The 18,176-nt window shown below is 41.4% G+C and overlaps 1 protein-coding gene across 1 annotated transcript in view; it reads left to right on the top strand.

Annotated features, from left to right (window-relative positions):
* Window positions 1-18,176, top strand: part of col5a1 (procollagen, type V, alpha 1) — a 72,604-nt gene that overhangs the window by 50,701 nt on the left and 3,727 nt on the right. The window contains exons 30-64 of the mRNA XM_053339659.1: window positions 1,326-1,433; window positions 2,879-2,932; window positions 3,394-3,447; window positions 4,229-4,273; window positions 4,474-4,527; window positions 4,610-4,654; window positions 4,751-4,804; window positions 4,901-4,954; window positions 5,051-5,104; window positions 5,678-5,785; window positions 5,908-5,997; window positions 6,560-6,613; window positions 6,918-7,025; window positions 7,114-7,221; window positions 8,362-8,415; window positions 8,534-8,587; window positions 8,693-8,800; window positions 8,894-8,947; window positions 9,049-9,156; window positions 11,404-11,457; window positions 11,723-11,830; window positions 11,935-11,988; window positions 12,091-12,144; window positions 12,269-12,322; window positions 12,429-12,482; window positions 12,610-12,717; window positions 12,904-12,957; window positions 13,065-13,118; window positions 13,371-13,478; window positions 13,766-13,819; window positions 13,928-13,963; window positions 14,093-14,146; window positions 14,301-14,568; window positions 15,498-15,610; window positions 17,294-17,362. Coding sequence (XP_053195634.1) covers window positions 1,326-1,433; window positions 2,879-2,932; window positions 3,394-3,447; window positions 4,229-4,273; window positions 4,474-4,527; window positions 4,610-4,654; window positions 4,751-4,804; window positions 4,901-4,954; window positions 5,051-5,104; window positions 5,678-5,785; window positions 5,908-5,997; window positions 6,560-6,613; window positions 6,918-7,025; window positions 7,114-7,221; window positions 8,362-8,415; window positions 8,534-8,587; window positions 8,693-8,800; window positions 8,894-8,947; window positions 9,049-9,156; window positions 11,404-11,457; window positions 11,723-11,830; window positions 11,935-11,988; window positions 12,091-12,144; window positions 12,269-12,322; window positions 12,429-12,482; window positions 12,610-12,717; window positions 12,904-12,957; window positions 13,065-13,118; window positions 13,371-13,478; window positions 13,766-13,819; window positions 13,928-13,963; window positions 14,093-14,146; window positions 14,301-14,568; window positions 15,498-15,610; window positions 17,294-17,362 — 2,664 coding nt within the window. The remainder of the gene's footprint in view (window positions 1-1,325; window positions 1,434-2,878; window positions 2,933-3,393; window positions 3,448-4,228; window positions 4,274-4,473; window positions 4,528-4,609; window positions 4,655-4,750; window positions 4,805-4,900; window positions 4,955-5,050; window positions 5,105-5,677; window positions 5,786-5,907; window positions 5,998-6,559; window positions 6,614-6,917; window positions 7,026-7,113; window positions 7,222-8,361; window positions 8,416-8,533; window positions 8,588-8,692; window positions 8,801-8,893; window positions 8,948-9,048; window positions 9,157-11,403; window positions 11,458-11,722; window positions 11,831-11,934; window positions 11,989-12,090; window positions 12,145-12,268; window positions 12,323-12,428; window positions 12,483-12,609; window positions 12,718-12,903; window positions 12,958-13,064; window positions 13,119-13,370; window positions 13,479-13,765; window positions 13,820-13,927; window positions 13,964-14,092; window positions 14,147-14,300; window positions 14,569-15,497; window positions 15,611-17,293; window positions 17,363-18,176) is intronic.

Genomic DNA, 18,176 nt, shown 5'->3' with positions numbered 1-18,176 from the left:
TGGGCTGTCTATAGCTGAGTGCAGAAAGTAAGGAGAAATCAATGGCACTTTAAACCCCTTCAAACCCTTGAGAGAGACATGGGGCTCCAGCCTGTTTTTCTCTGGAGATGTAGCAGATCCAGATGAAAGCAAAGATTTGAGGAGCCCCTCTGCTCTGGAGAAGACACACATGGACTAGAATATAAATGACTCATTTTAAAGCATGCCTAAGAAATGTGTGTGCGTGCGTGCGTGCGTGCGTGCATGTGTCTGTGTGTCTGTGTGTGTGTGTGTGCGTGCGTGTGTGTGTGTGTGTGTGTGTGCTCAATTTAAAATGTTCTATTTGATGAGCTTGCAAGTGTGAGTCAAGTACAGTTTGCTTGATGCCTTTTTATGTGCTCTGGAGTGTGGGTGTATGCACGCACACGCTAGCTTGTGCAACTCTGCACAAGCCAGCCTTTAACTAGATACCTTTCACACATCACTGAGTCTCCGAAGCAGCGAATGGTTGTCAAAGCGAGTTTGTACTCTGTCATTTATTGTGTGTCCTGCTAGAAGGGGCACACACGTACAGAGAAAAGCAATAATAGGATCACTAACTGCTCTGAGGGGCAGACAGGGAGGGAAAATAGCCATACTTTATTCTTTAAGCAACAGTTATAAAAGGGTGATGTGAATTTTACTGAATTGAAAGGGTTGTATGTTTGCTCAAAATGACAAATCTGTGATCTAGTATGCTTCAATAACATTAAATACCAAGGTCTAGACATCAGCTTTTTCCAAAAGGGCCCCGTCGACTTTAAACCAGTAGGAAGAAAACAGACAAAAACAAAATCACAGTAATCTTTCTTGTGAAGCGGCCAAAATTAAAACTAAAACTTTGGCAGAATGAAACATTCTCAGTAAGAAAGTTCTTTAGAAAATATATTTTTGGGCCTTTAAGGACCAGACCTCAACTTTTTCCAACAGAGTCCTGCTCTGTAGTTTTTGACCACTAGTGGCAGTATGGGGAAATGTTTTGATTAGCAGTCGATGCTATGTACATATTTCGTGTTCTATTAGACATACAAGAACATGTATCCTAGTATGTACCCATTCCTGACAACTGTAGAGTTCAGTGATGCAAATGTGAAATGTAGTGTGTCAACTAATCAATGTTGGGTGGCTGTAACACACCTAAAACTTAGCAAAAGGCAGGGAAGAAGGAGAGTGCTAACACTAATAAACAACTGACAACTTATATTAAGAAAATGGTTTTGCAAAGTTATTGGGAGGACTGAAATATGTTCAACCTATTATGCTTCAGTGTTCAGACAAGTAATATTTGTACTTGCTGTGCTTTCCAGGGCGAGCTTGGATCAGCTGGACCTAGAGGAGAAGATGGTCCTGAGGGGCCAAAGGGTCGTTCAGGTCTCCCAGGAGACGCTGGTCCTCTTGGGCCAAGTGGTGACAAGGTAAGTTCTTTTGTCTTACCAATGTAACCAACTAATATATGCTGATATCCTACAGAAACTGCCTAAATTCTACATTGACTGATGATACAGATTAAAAACAAGTTGTTATTTTGTGTCATCAGTCATGTTTGATCTAGGATGATGGCTCAGCAGGGCTTTACAAGGAAAATAGTTTTTCAGATCATTCTGTTCTGAATTGCAACCGATTTTTCACTGCTGCTGCTCCCGTACCAGCTGGGAGCATAAAATGGATTCATTTCTTATCATTGTTTATTAAATTGAACACTGGGTAAGCTGTTAAGTTAAATACTTCAGCCATTTTCTGTAGTGAAAAAAACTTAATTCATCCTTCTAGTGGATGCAGCCTGTAAATGATCTTTCACAAACGGCTTAAAAATAGGCTTGAACAGATCTTGAGTACCATTGAGACTATGTTAACAAATTCTTACACAAACTCTGACATGGCACAGTACATTTACATAGTGCTGTGCCATTGTTCCACAGTAACCACAGTGCTTTTACTTGTTATCCTTCAAAGCTTTTTCTTTCTATAACAAACTACATACTGAATCTGAATCGCACATATATTTGCATTGTGGTGGTTTTTCAGTGTTGTAGATGTATGACCTGATTTGTACTGTATTTGGATTGCACACGCAGCAACAGCTGAGTCATTTTCATATTTAATTAGAGTATACACAACCGCCAACATTTCATCCTTGAGTTAAAATGCCAAGAACTGAAATGGTAATAATAAATGCTGCTGCGTTTAGAAGGTGCTTGTGCATTTTTTAATATAGTTTTTCATTTATTTTTGCTGCTGTGTAAATATAGTATAATGTTGACCTTAGAAAATCTGCTTGTCTTGTATTATATAAGATCAATCAGTTTTACAAATGCTGTACAAATGATTTTTTAGGATTCTCTATCATTGATAACCTTTAAATGTACTAAGTAGTTATTTTGAAGTTACATGAACCCTAGTTATATATATATATATATATACACTCACATATATTTATTGCATGCATCACAATCAGCATTCAGTATTGAATTAAATAACATAGGTATTTACACTGTCATAACAAGTTTACACATGAATTTCAGCCTGTAAAGCCAGTTTAATTGTCTGTGTCTCTGGAGGAACATTGCAAAACCTGAGTAAATAGCCCAGATGATGTGGTTTGAAAGAAGTGAACATGAAGGAAGCAGAAAAGATGAATAATAATAAAATGATATGATAATGATATTAAAAATACACAGTTGAGTTAAATTGTAGGAGCCATTGTTTTTGGAGTTTGACTCATACTAGAAAGTGAAATTCAGGTTGTCTGCCTTTACTGAATCATTTTTGATCATCTGTCTCTAACGAGCGCGCCAACATTATGAAGGTGCAATTTTCAATCACTGGAATACCTTTTTAAGTAAATCTCTTCTCTTTACAGGGTAAACTTGGAGTTCCTGGCTTACCAGGATACCCAGGAAGACAAGGACCAAAGGTAATTGCACAATAAGCTTATATTAGTAAACAATATTGTTATTAGTTCAGTGTTTCAGTCTGTGATTGTGAAAATCCTTTTGATAAGAGACACAATTTAGTCAGCCAAAGTGTTGTGTGTGTGTTTGAAAAAGAATGAAACATGCATACGTGTGTGTGAAAGGCTGCTTTTATTGAAATTTTGATGCCTCATCCTTTAGCCCGTCTGAGGCAAAGCCACAAGGCTGACAACTGGACATGCTTGAAGCTCCCTGATCAAAGAGCTTGGGATTTGAATTTGCCTATTGGTGTCAGCCTTCAGTTCCTGACACAACAACAGCAAAACACTGCTTTTATTCATGGAGCTCCCAGTCTCCTGTCACATTAATTGAGCGCAGGATATCTCAGCGAGTAAACACAGGATATAATATTAAAGGTTTGTCTCTCAAATGATTAATTACTTTCTTTCTTTCTGTCACACAGGGATCTCAGGGTTTCCAAGGTTTCCCTGGCGCCAATGGAGAGAAAGGAACTCGGGTATGTCAAATAGACCTCTTGTTATTCTTCTCAGTCCTACAAGGGTTGGATCAATAAAGGCATAGTGCTTAAGACAGGCTCCTGTCCCAGGTTTCAGATTCATAAACCAAGGAAAAAGGTGTATCACCCGAAAATAAACATTTTTACCAAGGACGGAAAGACAATTGCGCTCCTTCGTCATTACAAGTTTTCATTTCGAACCACCAAAAGCAAGTTTATCACTCAGTAATAGTTGAACAATGTTTCATTTTCTTTGTTTTAAGGGATGGGCCATTAGCTTGCCTGCAAAAGTAATGGTTTATCACCATGAGTGGAGCAGAGCGCATAAAGCTTTTCATCTCCACAAACCATTTGTGAAGTTTATGAGACTAAGCTCCTATACAGAAAGGGATAATTAACATAGTTTCACAGCACTTTGCTTGAAACTTAAGACCCACACACAAAAGATATAATTGTTTTTCTCATTAAAGTTGTATGCAGCCACTGTAATTGTAACATTGTGTAAAATTATATTGTGCATTTTTTAAAAATTATAATTCCCTATTCTAAGGTAATAATGAATCACATATAAGTGATGATGAATATTGATGGTGGTTTGAAAAGAAGTAATTCATAATTAATGATAAACAATTATTTCTGAGCTCCTAAATGGCCCAATTGTGTTGAAATCTGCTTACAAATGATATTGTCTGCTGGCATTAAGGTCATTCTTCTGGAGGATGCAGCTTCTTAATGATGCGAGTGCCACTCCTTTGATCATTGTGTGTGTTTGTGTCCACAGGGAACAGCAGGAAAGTCTGGCCCACGCGGACAAAGAGGACCAACGGTTAGTCTTACTCAGCAGACTCGTGCTTCGATACAGATGGCGAGCTTGGCATCTGAACGAAAATGGAGACTCAACATAGAGATACAGGAGATTTCCAGGGAAATCCAAACTGAGACAATAATTAAGCGTAACATTGTAATGTCACGATTATTTCTTGGAAACCATGCTATGATTTTAATCACTGCTTTTCTCATCTCAAGGGGCCTCGAGGAGAGAGAGGGCCAAGAGGACCAACAGGAAAAGCTGGACCAAAAGTGTGTAAAATATTTCACTGATGCCTATCTGCATATTATGTGTTAAAGTACATGTCATTGACTCTTCCTTTTGTCTCTTTAGGGTAACTCAGGAAATGATGGCCCACCAGGACCTCCCGGTGAGAGGGTACGTACCATCAAGCTCATTTCAGTCTGATAACACGTATCACTTTCAATCAGAGACAACTGATTATTGACCAGTGGCCATTTGTTGTTTTTTCAGGGTCTGCCAGGACCTCAGGGACCAACAGGTTTCCCAGGACCAAAGGGCCCACCTGTAAGTTTAAACACCACCACACAAGGCTCTCTGTATAAACCCATCCCCTTTGTCATTCTGTGCATCCTCATGTGTGGGTTTGTGTGTATTTCTCAGGGACCCGCAGGGAAAGACGGACTGCCTGGACATCCTGGACAGAGAGGAGAAACTGTAAGTGAACTGGTCTTAACTGAACGCTGATCTTTTCATCTTTATTCCACCCAGTCACTTGTATACTAATTCTGTTATTTCTTCTGTCATGTGCAGGGATTCCAAGGCAAGACTGGCCCTCCTGGTCCTCCAGGTGTGGTTGGACCTCAGGTAAGTGACAATCATCAACCATTACTCTATCTTGCTGTGTTGCTCGCTTACGTGTATTATCAGTGATGGCTTGTAATGATATGGATGCAGTACAGAGCCAAATCTCAATAATTGCAGAAATATAAAATATTTGTATTAATCTCAAAGTGTAAGTCTTACATCTCTAGTAAAGTTACTTTCTTAGAGTTTTTTTTTGTTTTTTTGACAAGATAATTGATTTATCCTATACTACATGAGCCATGGCTTGTGTTGTTTATCCTCTTTCATATTATCAAATAGGCTCTTCATCCATTATGCATAAACGTTTAGCAGACTTTCCCTCCCAGCCGCTCTGCTAATGCCAGCTGAGAACATTGATGATAACGGAGCTGTATGTGGCCTTAAGGACTAGTAGACCTCCCACTCAGCAAATGCTCAGCTTCTTCTTGCCACGTTTCGCAATAGATGGAGAAATTTTAACATCTTTTCTGTAATTAAAATGCTGAATTTGCTTACCAGTGTTCACACCTCCTCTGCAACTGAGGGTTATGCTGCAGTGTCCATGATTTTGTTCTTGTTTTTTTCTAATTGTAGGGACCAACAGGTGAGACTGGACCAATGGGAGATCGGGGCCACCCTGGACCCCCAGGCCCACCTGGTGAACAGGGTCTACCTGGAGCTGCAGGAAAAGAAGGAGCTAAGGTGAATTTTGAAGCTCTATTTTATACTACTCTGCAGTCACCTAAGTGTTACTAAGAACATACAATCACAGTGTTCCTTACATTGCATTTACAGGATTAATAACATTGTGCTTTCCTCTACAGGGTGACCCTGGCCCTGCTGGCCCAGCAGGTAAGGATGGTCCCCCTGGGCCAAGAGGTTTCCCTGGAGAGAGAGGTCTGCCAGGCCCTATGGTAAGTATTGCTTTCTAATTTGATTGAGTACAATAGCTTCTCACAAATCCAATATCTCACAAAGCTTTGTTATTGTGTAATAGTTCTGGGCTATTAAGTCACTTTAATGTGGTGAACCGCAATATTCAGACATATTATTGGATTCTTGTGTAGGCTTCAGAAGAACAGTGAACTGTAGGCTGTTTATTTATTTATGTATTTATTTGTTTATTTAGTATTCTCACTTAATAGAGTTATGTCCAGTTAGTTATGCAATCTACACTTCATTTGTGACTGTAGGCATACTAGCCAGAAATCAATGGCAGAACCAGCTTCAAGTTTAATTTTCAGATGCAGAAATTGTGAGATACTCCCATGTCTCCCATGTCTAATATAAAGAATGTTGTCTTGGTAAATAACCCTTCTCCTCATCTGCTGTCAGCCTCCACTTTGGGGGCTATACAAGGTTTTACAGCTCATGCTGAGCCTATTTGAAATTGTGGAGTCCAGTGTAAAGAAGGATGTGTGTTTCCCCAATAGATGTGTTTGTTTTCTGAAGCCTTTATTTTATTTTGTTCTGCAGGGGGCTCACGGTCTGAAAGGAAATGAAGGTCCTCATGGCCCACCTGGCCCTGCTGTGAGTACAATTTACTGCATCCGCATCCTCAGTTTGTCACTCTCATTCTCTCTCTCTTGCTCTCACCTTCTATATTCCCTCAATCTCTGGGAATTGCTTCCATAGCAGAGTTCCCACCCTCAGTTGTTTCAGGCTCTTATATAATGTAATGATATGCACAGTTTGCTACTTACATAAGAGAGGTCTGACCTATTTGGTAAGGTAGATGTGCCTGATATTGTAATTTTATTTCACTATTAAAAGTACTTTGATATTTTAACTCAGTCGTTCTGATAATTAACATTGCTGTGTGCTGATGCTGTAGGGTTCTCCTGGTGAGCGTGGTCCATCTGGCCCAGCCGGACCTACAGGTCTACCTGGACGTCCTGGCCCTCAGGGACCTCCAGGCCCTGCTGGAGAGAAAGGTGGACCGGTAAGAACATCACATTAGAGAGATTACAGTGATGTACAGGGAAAAAATCACAAATTTAGCATGGCTGAAAATATGTCATTCAAAACAGGGAGAAAAAGGACCTCAAGGGCCAGCTGGAAGAGATGGTATTCAGGGACCTGTGGGTCTGCCAGGACCTGGAGGACCTCCTGGACCACCTGGAGAGGACGGAGACAAGGTAAGTTACTTTTCATGGCTTTTTTCCTGTTCAAGTACACACAAATATGATGAAGTTCTGTAAAGCTGAAATGAAACTTAAATTTTTAAATTCACTCTGCATCACACACAATTATATAATGCAAACACACTAACTTCCATACAAAGGCATTAAACTTTACAGTTGAGGTCTAAGCCAGATATCCTCTGGTCTCTTTCACTGTGACCTTAAACGCTCTAAGGGGAATTTGTCCGCCAGAGTTTACATCGATTAACAAATCTTTAAAAGGCGAACCTGCCTTGTTGCTGCTTTGTACCCTGCCTGTACAAACAGATAGAGGAGAGGGAGGGATTTTGTGGCAGTGATGGAAAGTGTGAAAGTGACCCTTTAGTATTCCGAGGCAAGAACAACTCCTCATCCCCTCTAAAAACATTTGCAGGAAGATCAGCTATGGAGATACTCAGAGGATTATCTCTTATCCTTTGAAGAATGCCTCAGTTCTTAACTGGCCTTACAATAGTCCCTGCGGTGCAGACGGACACAGAGAATACAGAGGGCATTTGCCATGCAGATGAAAAGGATCTCGCAAGCTAATGTTTACTCACATTCAGACACTTTATCATTTTAAGTCCTGTCCATGAGGAACAGACAACTCTAAGGCCTTTATTTAGGAGACTAATGCTGCCTCACAAAGAGCATTGTCTGACTCAAACCCAAAAATAAATGCCTTTGGCTTTGGCAGTTATTAACACTATTTTTCAAAACACCCACAGCATGTGGAGGTTTTGAGAGAGTGGTGCAAAGTTCTTCAATTCTGGGAATTCTGGTGCAAACAGGTTGAGATGGGACTAATTGTCTTTTCTGTTTTGGCTGCTAGTACTGTAGCACTAGTGACTCAACTTTCATGATAATCCTGTCTCAGATGGGAATTATATTCGTGACCACAACACAGAAGGATGAACATACCAGAAATGTCCATATACAAACTGCTAAAAATATCTTCACATGTAGGATATAATTGAGTGTAGGTTCTATTGTGCTGTGATATGTTTTCCTCTTTTCTGGGTTTTTTTTAATCACCTTCTTACTTGTGTTTACTTTGTGTTAAGAGTTTTATCTTTCACTCTTTTAATTTCATATTGTGATTGTTTCATCCCTTAGGGAGAGCTTGGAGAGCCAGGCCAGAAAGGAAGCAAGGGTGACAAAGGAGAACATGTAAGTTGTTGTTCATTTACAATCCAATGTTACATTCTTAATTGATGTCATTTTGAGCAATAAAAAACTTCAAAAAATGCAATTATTGTCTATTTGATGTGCCTCTTCTCCTTTGCAGGGTCCACCTGGTCCCACCGGCCCTCAAGGACCTGTTGGAGCACCTGGTCCTGCTGTAAGTGTCCAGTTTGGGTTGTGCAGTCAAATTATTTAACACCTCATTTATCTGTTGAGCCAATAGTACCACTGGTTGTGAGCGCTTTGTCTGATCATTGTGCAGGGAGCAGATGGTGAGCCTGGTCCCAGAGGTCAGCAGGGTCTATTTGGCCAAAAGGGAGATGAAGGATCACGAGGATTCCCCGGACCTCCAGGCCCAGTTGGCCTCCAGGTGCGGACTAATAATCAAATCTGTGACAGTGGTCATATGTTATCATTGAGAGAAACTGAGACAATATGATTTAAATCTGTTCAAATTTCTCAGGGCTTGCCTGGACCACCTGGTGAAAAAGGTGAAACTGGAGATGTTGGTCAAATGGTAAGAACTTATATTACAATATCAGAATTTAGTGCATTACATTACAAGCAATATGCAGATTTAATGTATCCTCATAAAATTGTCTTTTCTCTTTCCCAAAGGGTCCGCCTGGCCCCCCTGGTCCCAGAGGACCTTCAGGACCCCCAGGAGCCGATGGCCCTCAGGGACCTCCTGGTGGTATTGGAAACCCCGGTGCTGTTGGAGAAAAGGTGAGCATTTTTTCTATTTCATAACTTCTTTTTGGTGACTGTTTGGTTACTCTACCATACCTGCCTGTACTGAGGTGGGTGGAGTGGTGCAGCCTGTGTTTGTTTGAGACTGTGTTTAAGAGGATCAGGTCACATTTTGCCTTTCACATAAAATTGCAACAGTTTTTTAAGTTCAGTGTAAATTTGAGTATAAACACAGACCTCTCCAAAGTGACATTATGTCCTTTCAGTTATGATGTTTTTGTCTATTTTCATTAATAGTAATTGTGTCTAACTTGTATGGAATTAGTAAATACGCATAGATGACTCCGGTTTGGTGTCTCCTTCTGGCCCATTAGGTAACTATGTATGACTTTTAAAGTAGATGAAAGGAACTGTTGTGATTGACCATCTTGGAGGTACACTCAACCTGCTGATATGTATCCTCCTGTGAGATGACAATGTCTTCATCTTGCTGCAGCCTTATTTCTGTCCAGATGGCGCCTCAGGGCATGAAAATTGCAAACATTTGTTAGATGCACCAGCAAACACTTGTGACCGGAGTTTGCACTTACATCTGAGGTTTTGTTTGGTTCCAAGATAATAGAGTACAGCGGCTTTCTAGATCTGAAAAGTAAAGATAAAGGGAGGCAGACAACAAAACAAAGGTTCCGTCCCATATCCCAAGCCACTACAACCCACATTTTTCATCGTAACCTGCCTATAAGATATGTGTGATGCAGTTTTTATTCAGTTGACTGGTTTTTATAACACTTGCGAAGAGGTAGATAGCAGTTTGTTTGAGTGCTCTGTGTGGCAAACACAGTGAATGATACCTCTTTACAAGGCTTTTGCAGCCATTAATATTTCACACGCCTATTTATATGATACCCTTTTAAATGGGACATGATCATTTTTTTCCCACCGCAGAGTTACAGATGCACAGCAAATCTAATGGACAGGCTGCCATCCCCAACAGTGCTGTTGCAGGGAGGAGAGAGTACAGATAAATACTCAGAGGCACTGTACTTGCAATTCTAAGATGATAAATGCATTATTAAAGAAGACTCTCATAAAATCAGCTCCCACTCTTATTTGTTGCTGCTCTTTCATTATCAAAGGCTTCCTCTGGCAGCAGCTGCTGGACTGCAGCGATGTGCATTTTCTCATCACTTTCTGTCCATGTTGATGGAGTGATTTGTTTTATCGAGTTCAGTCAGTAGACTCACCTTTGCTCCTTTATAATCTCTCTAGCTCGGGCCTTCTCCTGTGCAAGAAAAAAAAACACAGAGCTCTTTTGGTTAATCGTGCTTCAGCTGATCTGGCATTTTACTGGCTAGCACAGGGAGCTGGCAAGCAACTGAGCTTAGGTTTGCTCTGTAAACACATCCTGCGTTTAACAGTGATGAGCAGCCGTCTTTTATGCTCTCAGTTGCTCTGTTCTCAGCAGATTTTAGCAGTTGCCCTATGGTGGACATGAGCAGGTTATCATAATGAAAGGAGCCTGTGCAGATTCAACATTGTGTAAAGATCAGTCTATGCTCCAGATACAAGAGGATCAGTCATGCTTTTAAAGAAGCCAACCAACTGCTTAGAGTGGATTTTTTTTCTTTCTTCTGCAACAAGAGATGTTTTGGAGGACAGCCAGATTCGTATTTAGAGTATCAGTTTACGTTGACAATACAGAGCTTTTGTTCATGCTAGGGAGAATCTGGATATGCTTATCATAACACATCACTGCACAGCTTGTCAGTCGCTCTGCAAAGCTTTGCTATCAATTTGCTATTTTGTTACCGCCTCCCAGTTTTCCAAACATGACATGGGCTCACTTTCTCCTGAAACAGGTGTGGCAAACTGCATCTGCAGTAAAATCCCAGCAGGGAGGATGGTAGGCTTATGTGACAGTGAGTAACGATAGTGCCCGGTGTATAGGTGAGTCAACAGGGCAACTATCCAATAAGGCAGGAGGAAAGGGACAAGATATATGGACAGGGTCCAGGGAGAACAGTGAGGTCAGCACCCTCCTTGCTCCAGCCACCCAATCTGCCTGCACTTGATGGATTGAAATCTCTGGTGTCATCTCTTTCTATCCCCACTTGGGTGACAAGGGCACCAAGACAGTGAGGGCTCCTGTAAATGATGGGATTTTTGGAACCATGTTGAATCAACAAATCACCTGTCTGATAATGTATGTGTGTCTCTCTCTCTCACCCTCTATTACCCCCCCTCCCTCTTTCTCTCTCTCTCTCTTTCTTTTTGTGTTAACAGGGAGATGCTGGTGAAACAGGAGAGCCAGGTCTTCAGGGAGAACTTGGACCACCAGTAAGTTATCTGATTTTCTGTCTTCCATTTTTACAATAATGAGAATCAATAAAGAATATAAGGACATAGTAGAGTCATTTGATCTGCAATCATTTCACTACCAAAAAAACAAAAAGAATCATTGTTGGTAGATAGTTTTACTACAAATGAGTCTACCCACAATCATAAAGTATAAGAAGGTTTGTTTTTTTCTTTTGTTCACTTTGCCATCCTACATTCCTTTTCTTGGATTCTATCTTGCTAACAAACGTGTGTGCAATTCCAGGGTCCAAGAGGAGAGCGAGGAGAGAAGGGAGAGGGTGGCCCCGCTGGTGCAGCTGGACCTCCTGGCCCCAAGGGTCCACCTGGAGATGATGGTCCCAAAGGAAGCCCTGTAAGTGCCTCTCCACATTGGGCATTTTCATTCATTTCATTACTTATTGCTATAATCTTACCGGCCTGAAACTAAATGTCTTGTCAATATTTATTGATTTTTAGGGTCCAAGTGGTTTCCCTGGTGATCCTGGTCCACCTGGAGAGCCCGGTCCAGCTGTACGTATTACAAAATACATCAGCTAAACTTTGTCCAAACTCCTTTTGTTTGTTTTTGATGCAGTGCAACACCACTAAGTTCCTTTTTCCATTATTACACAGGGTTTAGATGGTCCACCTGGTGACAAAGGAGATGATGGAGAAGCTGGTCAGGCTGTGAGTGTCGTCTACCAATTGTGTTACTTTTTCAAAGCTCTGTTTGTTATTCATCATTCACTTATGGACACTGAAATTTATATTACAAATTGTTTCATTTTCACTTTATGAACTTTTAAAATAGGGTTCCCCTGGTCCCACTGGAGAGTCCGGTCCCTCTGGACCACCAGGAAAGAGAGTAAGTACCATTCTGCGCTCTCTTCTATCTGTCTGAGCAAAATGTCAAAATGCTCAAATGTTCTGTTTTTGTACTACACTATATTAATTCTATTTTTTCTGTATAGGGACCCCATGGAGTAGCAGGACCTGAAGGAAGACAAGGAGAGAAGGGAGCCAAGGTAACTCATCAACAGACAATACACATTTTCTCCCTTTTTTCTTCACTGAATGCATCAACAATGTCATGTAACCTGGAAAACAAGCAAGAATCAAATGGTTCGTGTCTATTCTGTTTCTGTGTAAAAGGGAGAGTCTGGCTTGGAAGGTCCCCAAGGAAAGACAGGTCCTGTTGGTCCTCAAGGATCACCTGGCAAGCCTGGTTCTGAAGGCCTCAGGGGTATCCCTGGCCCAGTTGTAAGTATTTCTTACCTTTACATCAATTTATCACAGTGATATGGTGGCATTGTGTAATATTGTTAAAACAGCAGGTAGAGCAAGTGTTCATACAGTGCATGATGTAAAGAAGTTATGCTATATATGGAAACTGTGTTTTCTTGTGAGCTGGGGCTGAAACACAAAGTAATTGGTATTTCTGTGCAGGGAGAGCAAGGTCTTCCCGGTTCTCCAGGCCCAGATGGACCTCCCGGACCTATGGTGAGTAGAAGTGACTCCTGGCCTGTAAACTGTCGTATCTCATATGATGTGTGATCTGAATCCTCATCCAATGTTATCTCCTCCCTAATGTGACATTCCTCTCTCAGGGTCCTCCTGGTTTACCCGGTTTGAAAGGAGACTCTGGTATCAAAGGAGAAAAGGTGAGTCACTGCAGCACCTGCTCAACTGATGTGCATGTTTTGATGCAGAGCATAAGCTAAATACTGTAACAAAGACTAATGGGCTTGTTTACCAACAAATTGATTAGATCTGTTGTTTGTTTCCAGCCATCAAATCATTACGGTAATGATTAGAGGGAGTGTCAGAAAGATACAGTACATGGCTAATGTTTGTGATGGTGTATTATCGACTGTCGTATTGATGTGTGTATGTGTGGTGTTCTCTGCCTGCAGGGCCATCCGGGTCTTATTGGTCTCATTGGACCTCCAGGTGAACAGGGAGAAAAGGGTGACAGAGGTCTTCCTGGTCCTTCAGGATCATCTGGTCTCAAGGGAGATAATGTAAGTAACAAAACTACAATAGTGTCATTGGAAAAATGCCTAAAAATGCTCAAATGTTGTATTTATTTTATTCTACATACCTAAGCAGACTGTAAGTGTTGTAGACAAACACTGCCATTCATGCAAATAATCAGCCCACTGAAAGTTATTGATTATCTTCTACATCTGTGGTCGAAATTTAGTCAGCAGTGTTAATATGCTGCACGCTAATCAATACTGTTGCACCGGGAAACAGCAGTTTCCATAAGCAACAGTTATGGATTCTCAGATTTTCTTTCTTCCTTTAGGGTATCGCTGGTCCTTCTGGTCCACTTGGTCCCATTGGTCCTCCCGGATTACCTGTAAGACTATGCTTATTACATGTTATACAACAGTATGTGTGTAAACAAATGGCATGTAAAGTAATGTTTGAGCTAATATTGATTACTTAATCATTTTTGCATCTTCAGGGTCCTCCCGGTCCCAAAGGAGCTAAAGGGTCGTCGGTAAGTGTTTTGCTGAAAGCTGCATTCCCTCAGAAACAATACAAATACTAGGAAATAGTAATAAATAACGAGCATGAGTAATAAAATCATGCGTTATTTATTTAAATTATTTTCATCTGTCCTTTTCAGGGTCAAACTGGACCAAAGGGAGAGAGCGGTACACCTGGACCTCCTGGACCTCCTGTAAGTCAATGCCACAGTTTTTTTTTTATTGTATCGTAGTTTTGTATCTTTTCTTTAATGTGAGGCATTATCTCTTTGGTTTTAATAGACATTTACAATATGTCCATCCTTATTTCTGACTGGCATTTGTCTTCTCTCATGTCTCCATAAACAGGGTCCTCCTGGCGATGTCATCCACCCACTACCCATCCAGGCTTCCATGAAGGGCAGAACGCGTAGGAACATCGACGCTAGCCAGATGATGGACGATGCAGCCATGGATGCCAACTACAAAGACTACGATGATGGCATGGAGGAAATCTTTGGCTCACTCAACTCCCTCAAGCTGGAGATCGAGCAGATGAAACACCCACTGGGCACACAGGCCAACCCCGCTCGTACCTGCAAGGACCTGCAGCTGTGCCACCCTGATTTCCCTGATGGTTTGTATGACATTCTGTCTAAAATTAGGCATGAGGTCTGTTCTCTAATCCTTCCTCGCCACCATTTTTTAATTTCTGCACTGAAATGGCAGTTATCCCACAGCAGCTTGCTAGAGATGTTGGAGAAAAGACAATGCCACCATTCATGTTTTTAATGGGCTCTGTCTGCCTGCTATGCAAATGTGCCTGTTGTAAAGCTGTTAGCACACATACACTGCAAATAGCATTCACCCACAAAATTTATGGGCGTTACTAAAAAGCCAAAGTCGGGTAAATGAGGGGATTTGAGCATGAACACAGTGTTAAAAGGTCAGAGAGATTGGAGGGAGTGTTAGATGGATGCAGAGCTGATGTTTGTAATGGTATATTATTGACTTTTTTATTGATAATGTGTATCTATTATCTCTATAATATAGGCACATTTACAGTATACAGGGTTGGAAAATGCTCGTGAGTGTATCATCACACGCTGCATTTTGAATATTTTAGCAGCTAATCCGCCATAGCTTCATAATATGGCAATTTGACATATGGAGAATGGGTAATATAATATGGATATTATCAAACAGCGGGGTCAATATTTGAAGATGGGCGTTTGCTGAGATGCAATTAATTCTAAATTTACCAAAAGACTACAGTAATTAAGAATGGTTTCTGACAGTGCTTTAGAATGTATGCAATGTTCGCCTCAAGCTAAACAACTAGATATTTAAAGAGAGTTTGGGGTCTTTCTCCCTGTACACACTCACCAGATACAACAGAGGCATAATATATTTAGAGTGCAGCAAGACACATGCAAGACACAGGCAATACAATGTGAGACATTGTTTTGATATGTGAATGAGTGCAGCACAGGTTTTCAAATCATACATGCCAATCTATAATTACACCGCCTCACCTTTTCACTCTCTTCACATCTCCATCTCCAGGTGAATACTGGATCGATCCAAACCAGGGCTGCTCTCGGGACTCCTTCAAGGTTTACTGCAACTTCACAGCAGGTGGAGAGAGCTGCATCTTCCCAGATAAGAAGTCTGAAGGGGTAAGTCTGGCTGATTGTATGCACACACACACACACACGCGCAAACACAAGGACAGTCAGGTCGAGGATATGGTGAGCAAAATAATGGAAGGATGTCTGAATAGGGGTAAAATGTTTATTATTTTTGTTTTATAGCCTCCAGGTCATGATTTGATTGACAGTTAGATAACAAGCTGAATACTATGATGAGTTGAACAATTTTTTTTTCCTCATGTCTGCAATTAAGTGTCGTGTATACTGTAAAATAACCAGAATATCTCAAGACATTGTTGTTTGTAACAGTAACTCTATTGCTCTTACTCATGTATCCATATAATTAGCCTCCCTGAGATTACCTGGTGTGTTGTTGTGCTGTTGTAAGAAGACGTGGTAGATGACTCACCAGCGCTGCCTGCATTTCCCACGAGGGCCGAGGAAAACTTATTCTACAAACAGGCTAAATCTCATGGTTTAGTTTTCACACTTAGTAAAAGCAGTGAGTTGACTGCTTCAATTCAAACCCACAAATTTACACCAGCTCGTACACACTCTTAATGTTCCAGCGCCATTTTCAAGATAGAAAGCCATTAAGGACTTTATCACATTTAAAGGCTTTTGGCAGGTGACAGGCACATTGAGGAGATTTTCGCTTCATTATGCATGAGTGTGTAGTGGAGAGGAGAGTAGCAGAGTGGTGAAACATTGGAAACACCGCCTTTGACAAGTGGAGGGTTGTGTAATAGCACAAGGCTACAGCCACTTTAATGATCCCACTCACCAAGCCTCAGAGGAGCAGGAGTTTGCTTAAGCCCAGAATAATGAAGAAGACTTTTTATAGTGTGCTGGTGATGGGCTGCTCTCATTTGTGTCAGGGGTGAGAAGAAAAGCCTGTGCTGTCAGTCTTTGTAAAAAGACTGGAAATACTCCCACACGCGTTTAGATTGGCACAGAGCACGTGCCGTAGTTACACTGTCCACATATCGAACAGATTCACATTCACTAACCCCGACATGCTGTCATGGCTTCTAGAAAAAAAGAGAAAGTCACAGCAAGGATATATTTGGTCTTCTCCACTGAAACTGAAAACAACTGGAGGTCACCTTCAAGGCAGCATGGGTCTAATGTATGCCATCTCCCAGCGATAAGTGATCTCCGGCCCATCATTCATTAACGCATTAAGCTACTGATGACAGTTCCATATCAAACCCTGCTATCTAATTATAGGGACATTCATCATTGTCATGGCTGAGCCCATTAGAGCTGTGCCCTGTTGGCCAATTCACAGCTTTTAATGACATAACAAAGTTAGTACACCATGGCTACACTAACACTGAACATCAGGGATAGAGGCCGAGGTATAAGAGCTCATTGCAGGCAATCATTTCTTAATTAATCGCTGTGTACTCATGAATATTTCAGCAGCAATTACTCGCCAGCTATAGTTTGTACTATACAAAATGGCCCTAATGGCTTACAATAATCTTCAACCCTGGTCCAGTTGGTCTAGCTGATCTCACACAGTGCTGTTTCAGGTGTGGAAGACTCCTCAGAGGACAACCAGAAGGAGAAAGAGGGGAGAAGACAAAAAAAAAAATCTGAGAGGGGATGTGTTTCTGTCAGATCTGTTTCTTTTTCTTTAACACTGCTGTTTTTTTCCTCCTCCTCCTCCTCCTGCTCTGCCTCTCTGTCGATCCATGCCCCCAGGCTAGGCTCACATCCTGGGTAAAGGAGAATCCCGGCTCCTGGTTCAGTGAATTCAAACGTGGTAAACTGGTAAGCCAGACTCCCAACTTCCCAAGTCCCTTTCCCTTCCCTGAATGCCTCTTATATTTTACAGAGCAAAATGGCAAAATGGCCCAAAGACTCGCCAGGCACATGGTATAGTCACTACAAGAGAGGTTCTCTGGTAAGTGGCCCTGCCTGCGGTGCCAGAGTCACGGCTGAGGTCGGGACTCTGTGCGCTTGAGGCTCTGCATGGTTCTGGTACTGCACTGCAAAGTATGTATTGGACTTCGGCACTTTGCTCGTTGGTTATGTTCTTGTGTTGCATGATTCAGCACGAGATGCTCTCACCTTCAGTCAACCAGCATAGGGGATGCTCTTATAAGGAAATGGAGAAGAGGTTTGTGGAGCATACAGACAAGATTTAACTGTGATGAAGCAGCATATTTGACATCTAATGAAGCAAACAATGCACTGCTGCTCCACTATGGAAATCTTTGACTGTATATCCACTGTGCCTTACCTCTGCTACATTAAGAAAGCATCACCCAAGAGTGACTGTGTGCCTTGACTCTATCCTGACTCAAGAGGCAGCTGTATATTCATAGATAGTTGATTTAATAGTGTGGACAAAAACCCCTGAGAGTGAATAAATCATTTAACACTCCTTACACATTAGGTTTTTTTTTAGTTATAGATCTCAACAAGTTCCTGCCTCAGCGGGTCATGTATCCTCCACAAGGGAGGGAAAAATACGTGTAATTTTCTCTCTGCTGCAGCCGTTCAGCTGCACTCACATTCCCAGTGTCTCCCTTAAACACTATTTAGATCCGGCACAGTAGCTCTGAGTCAAACAGGTCAGGTA

Source organism: Scomber japonicus, chromosome 19 (assembly GCF_027409825.1).
Source record: "Scomber japonicus isolate fScoJap1 chromosome 19, fScoJap1.pri, whole genome shotgun sequence".
Lineage (NCBI taxonomy): Eukaryota > Metazoa > Chordata > Actinopteri > Scombriformes > Scombridae > Scomber > Scomber japonicus.
This window is presented reverse-complemented; position numbering and strand designations above follow the sequence as displayed.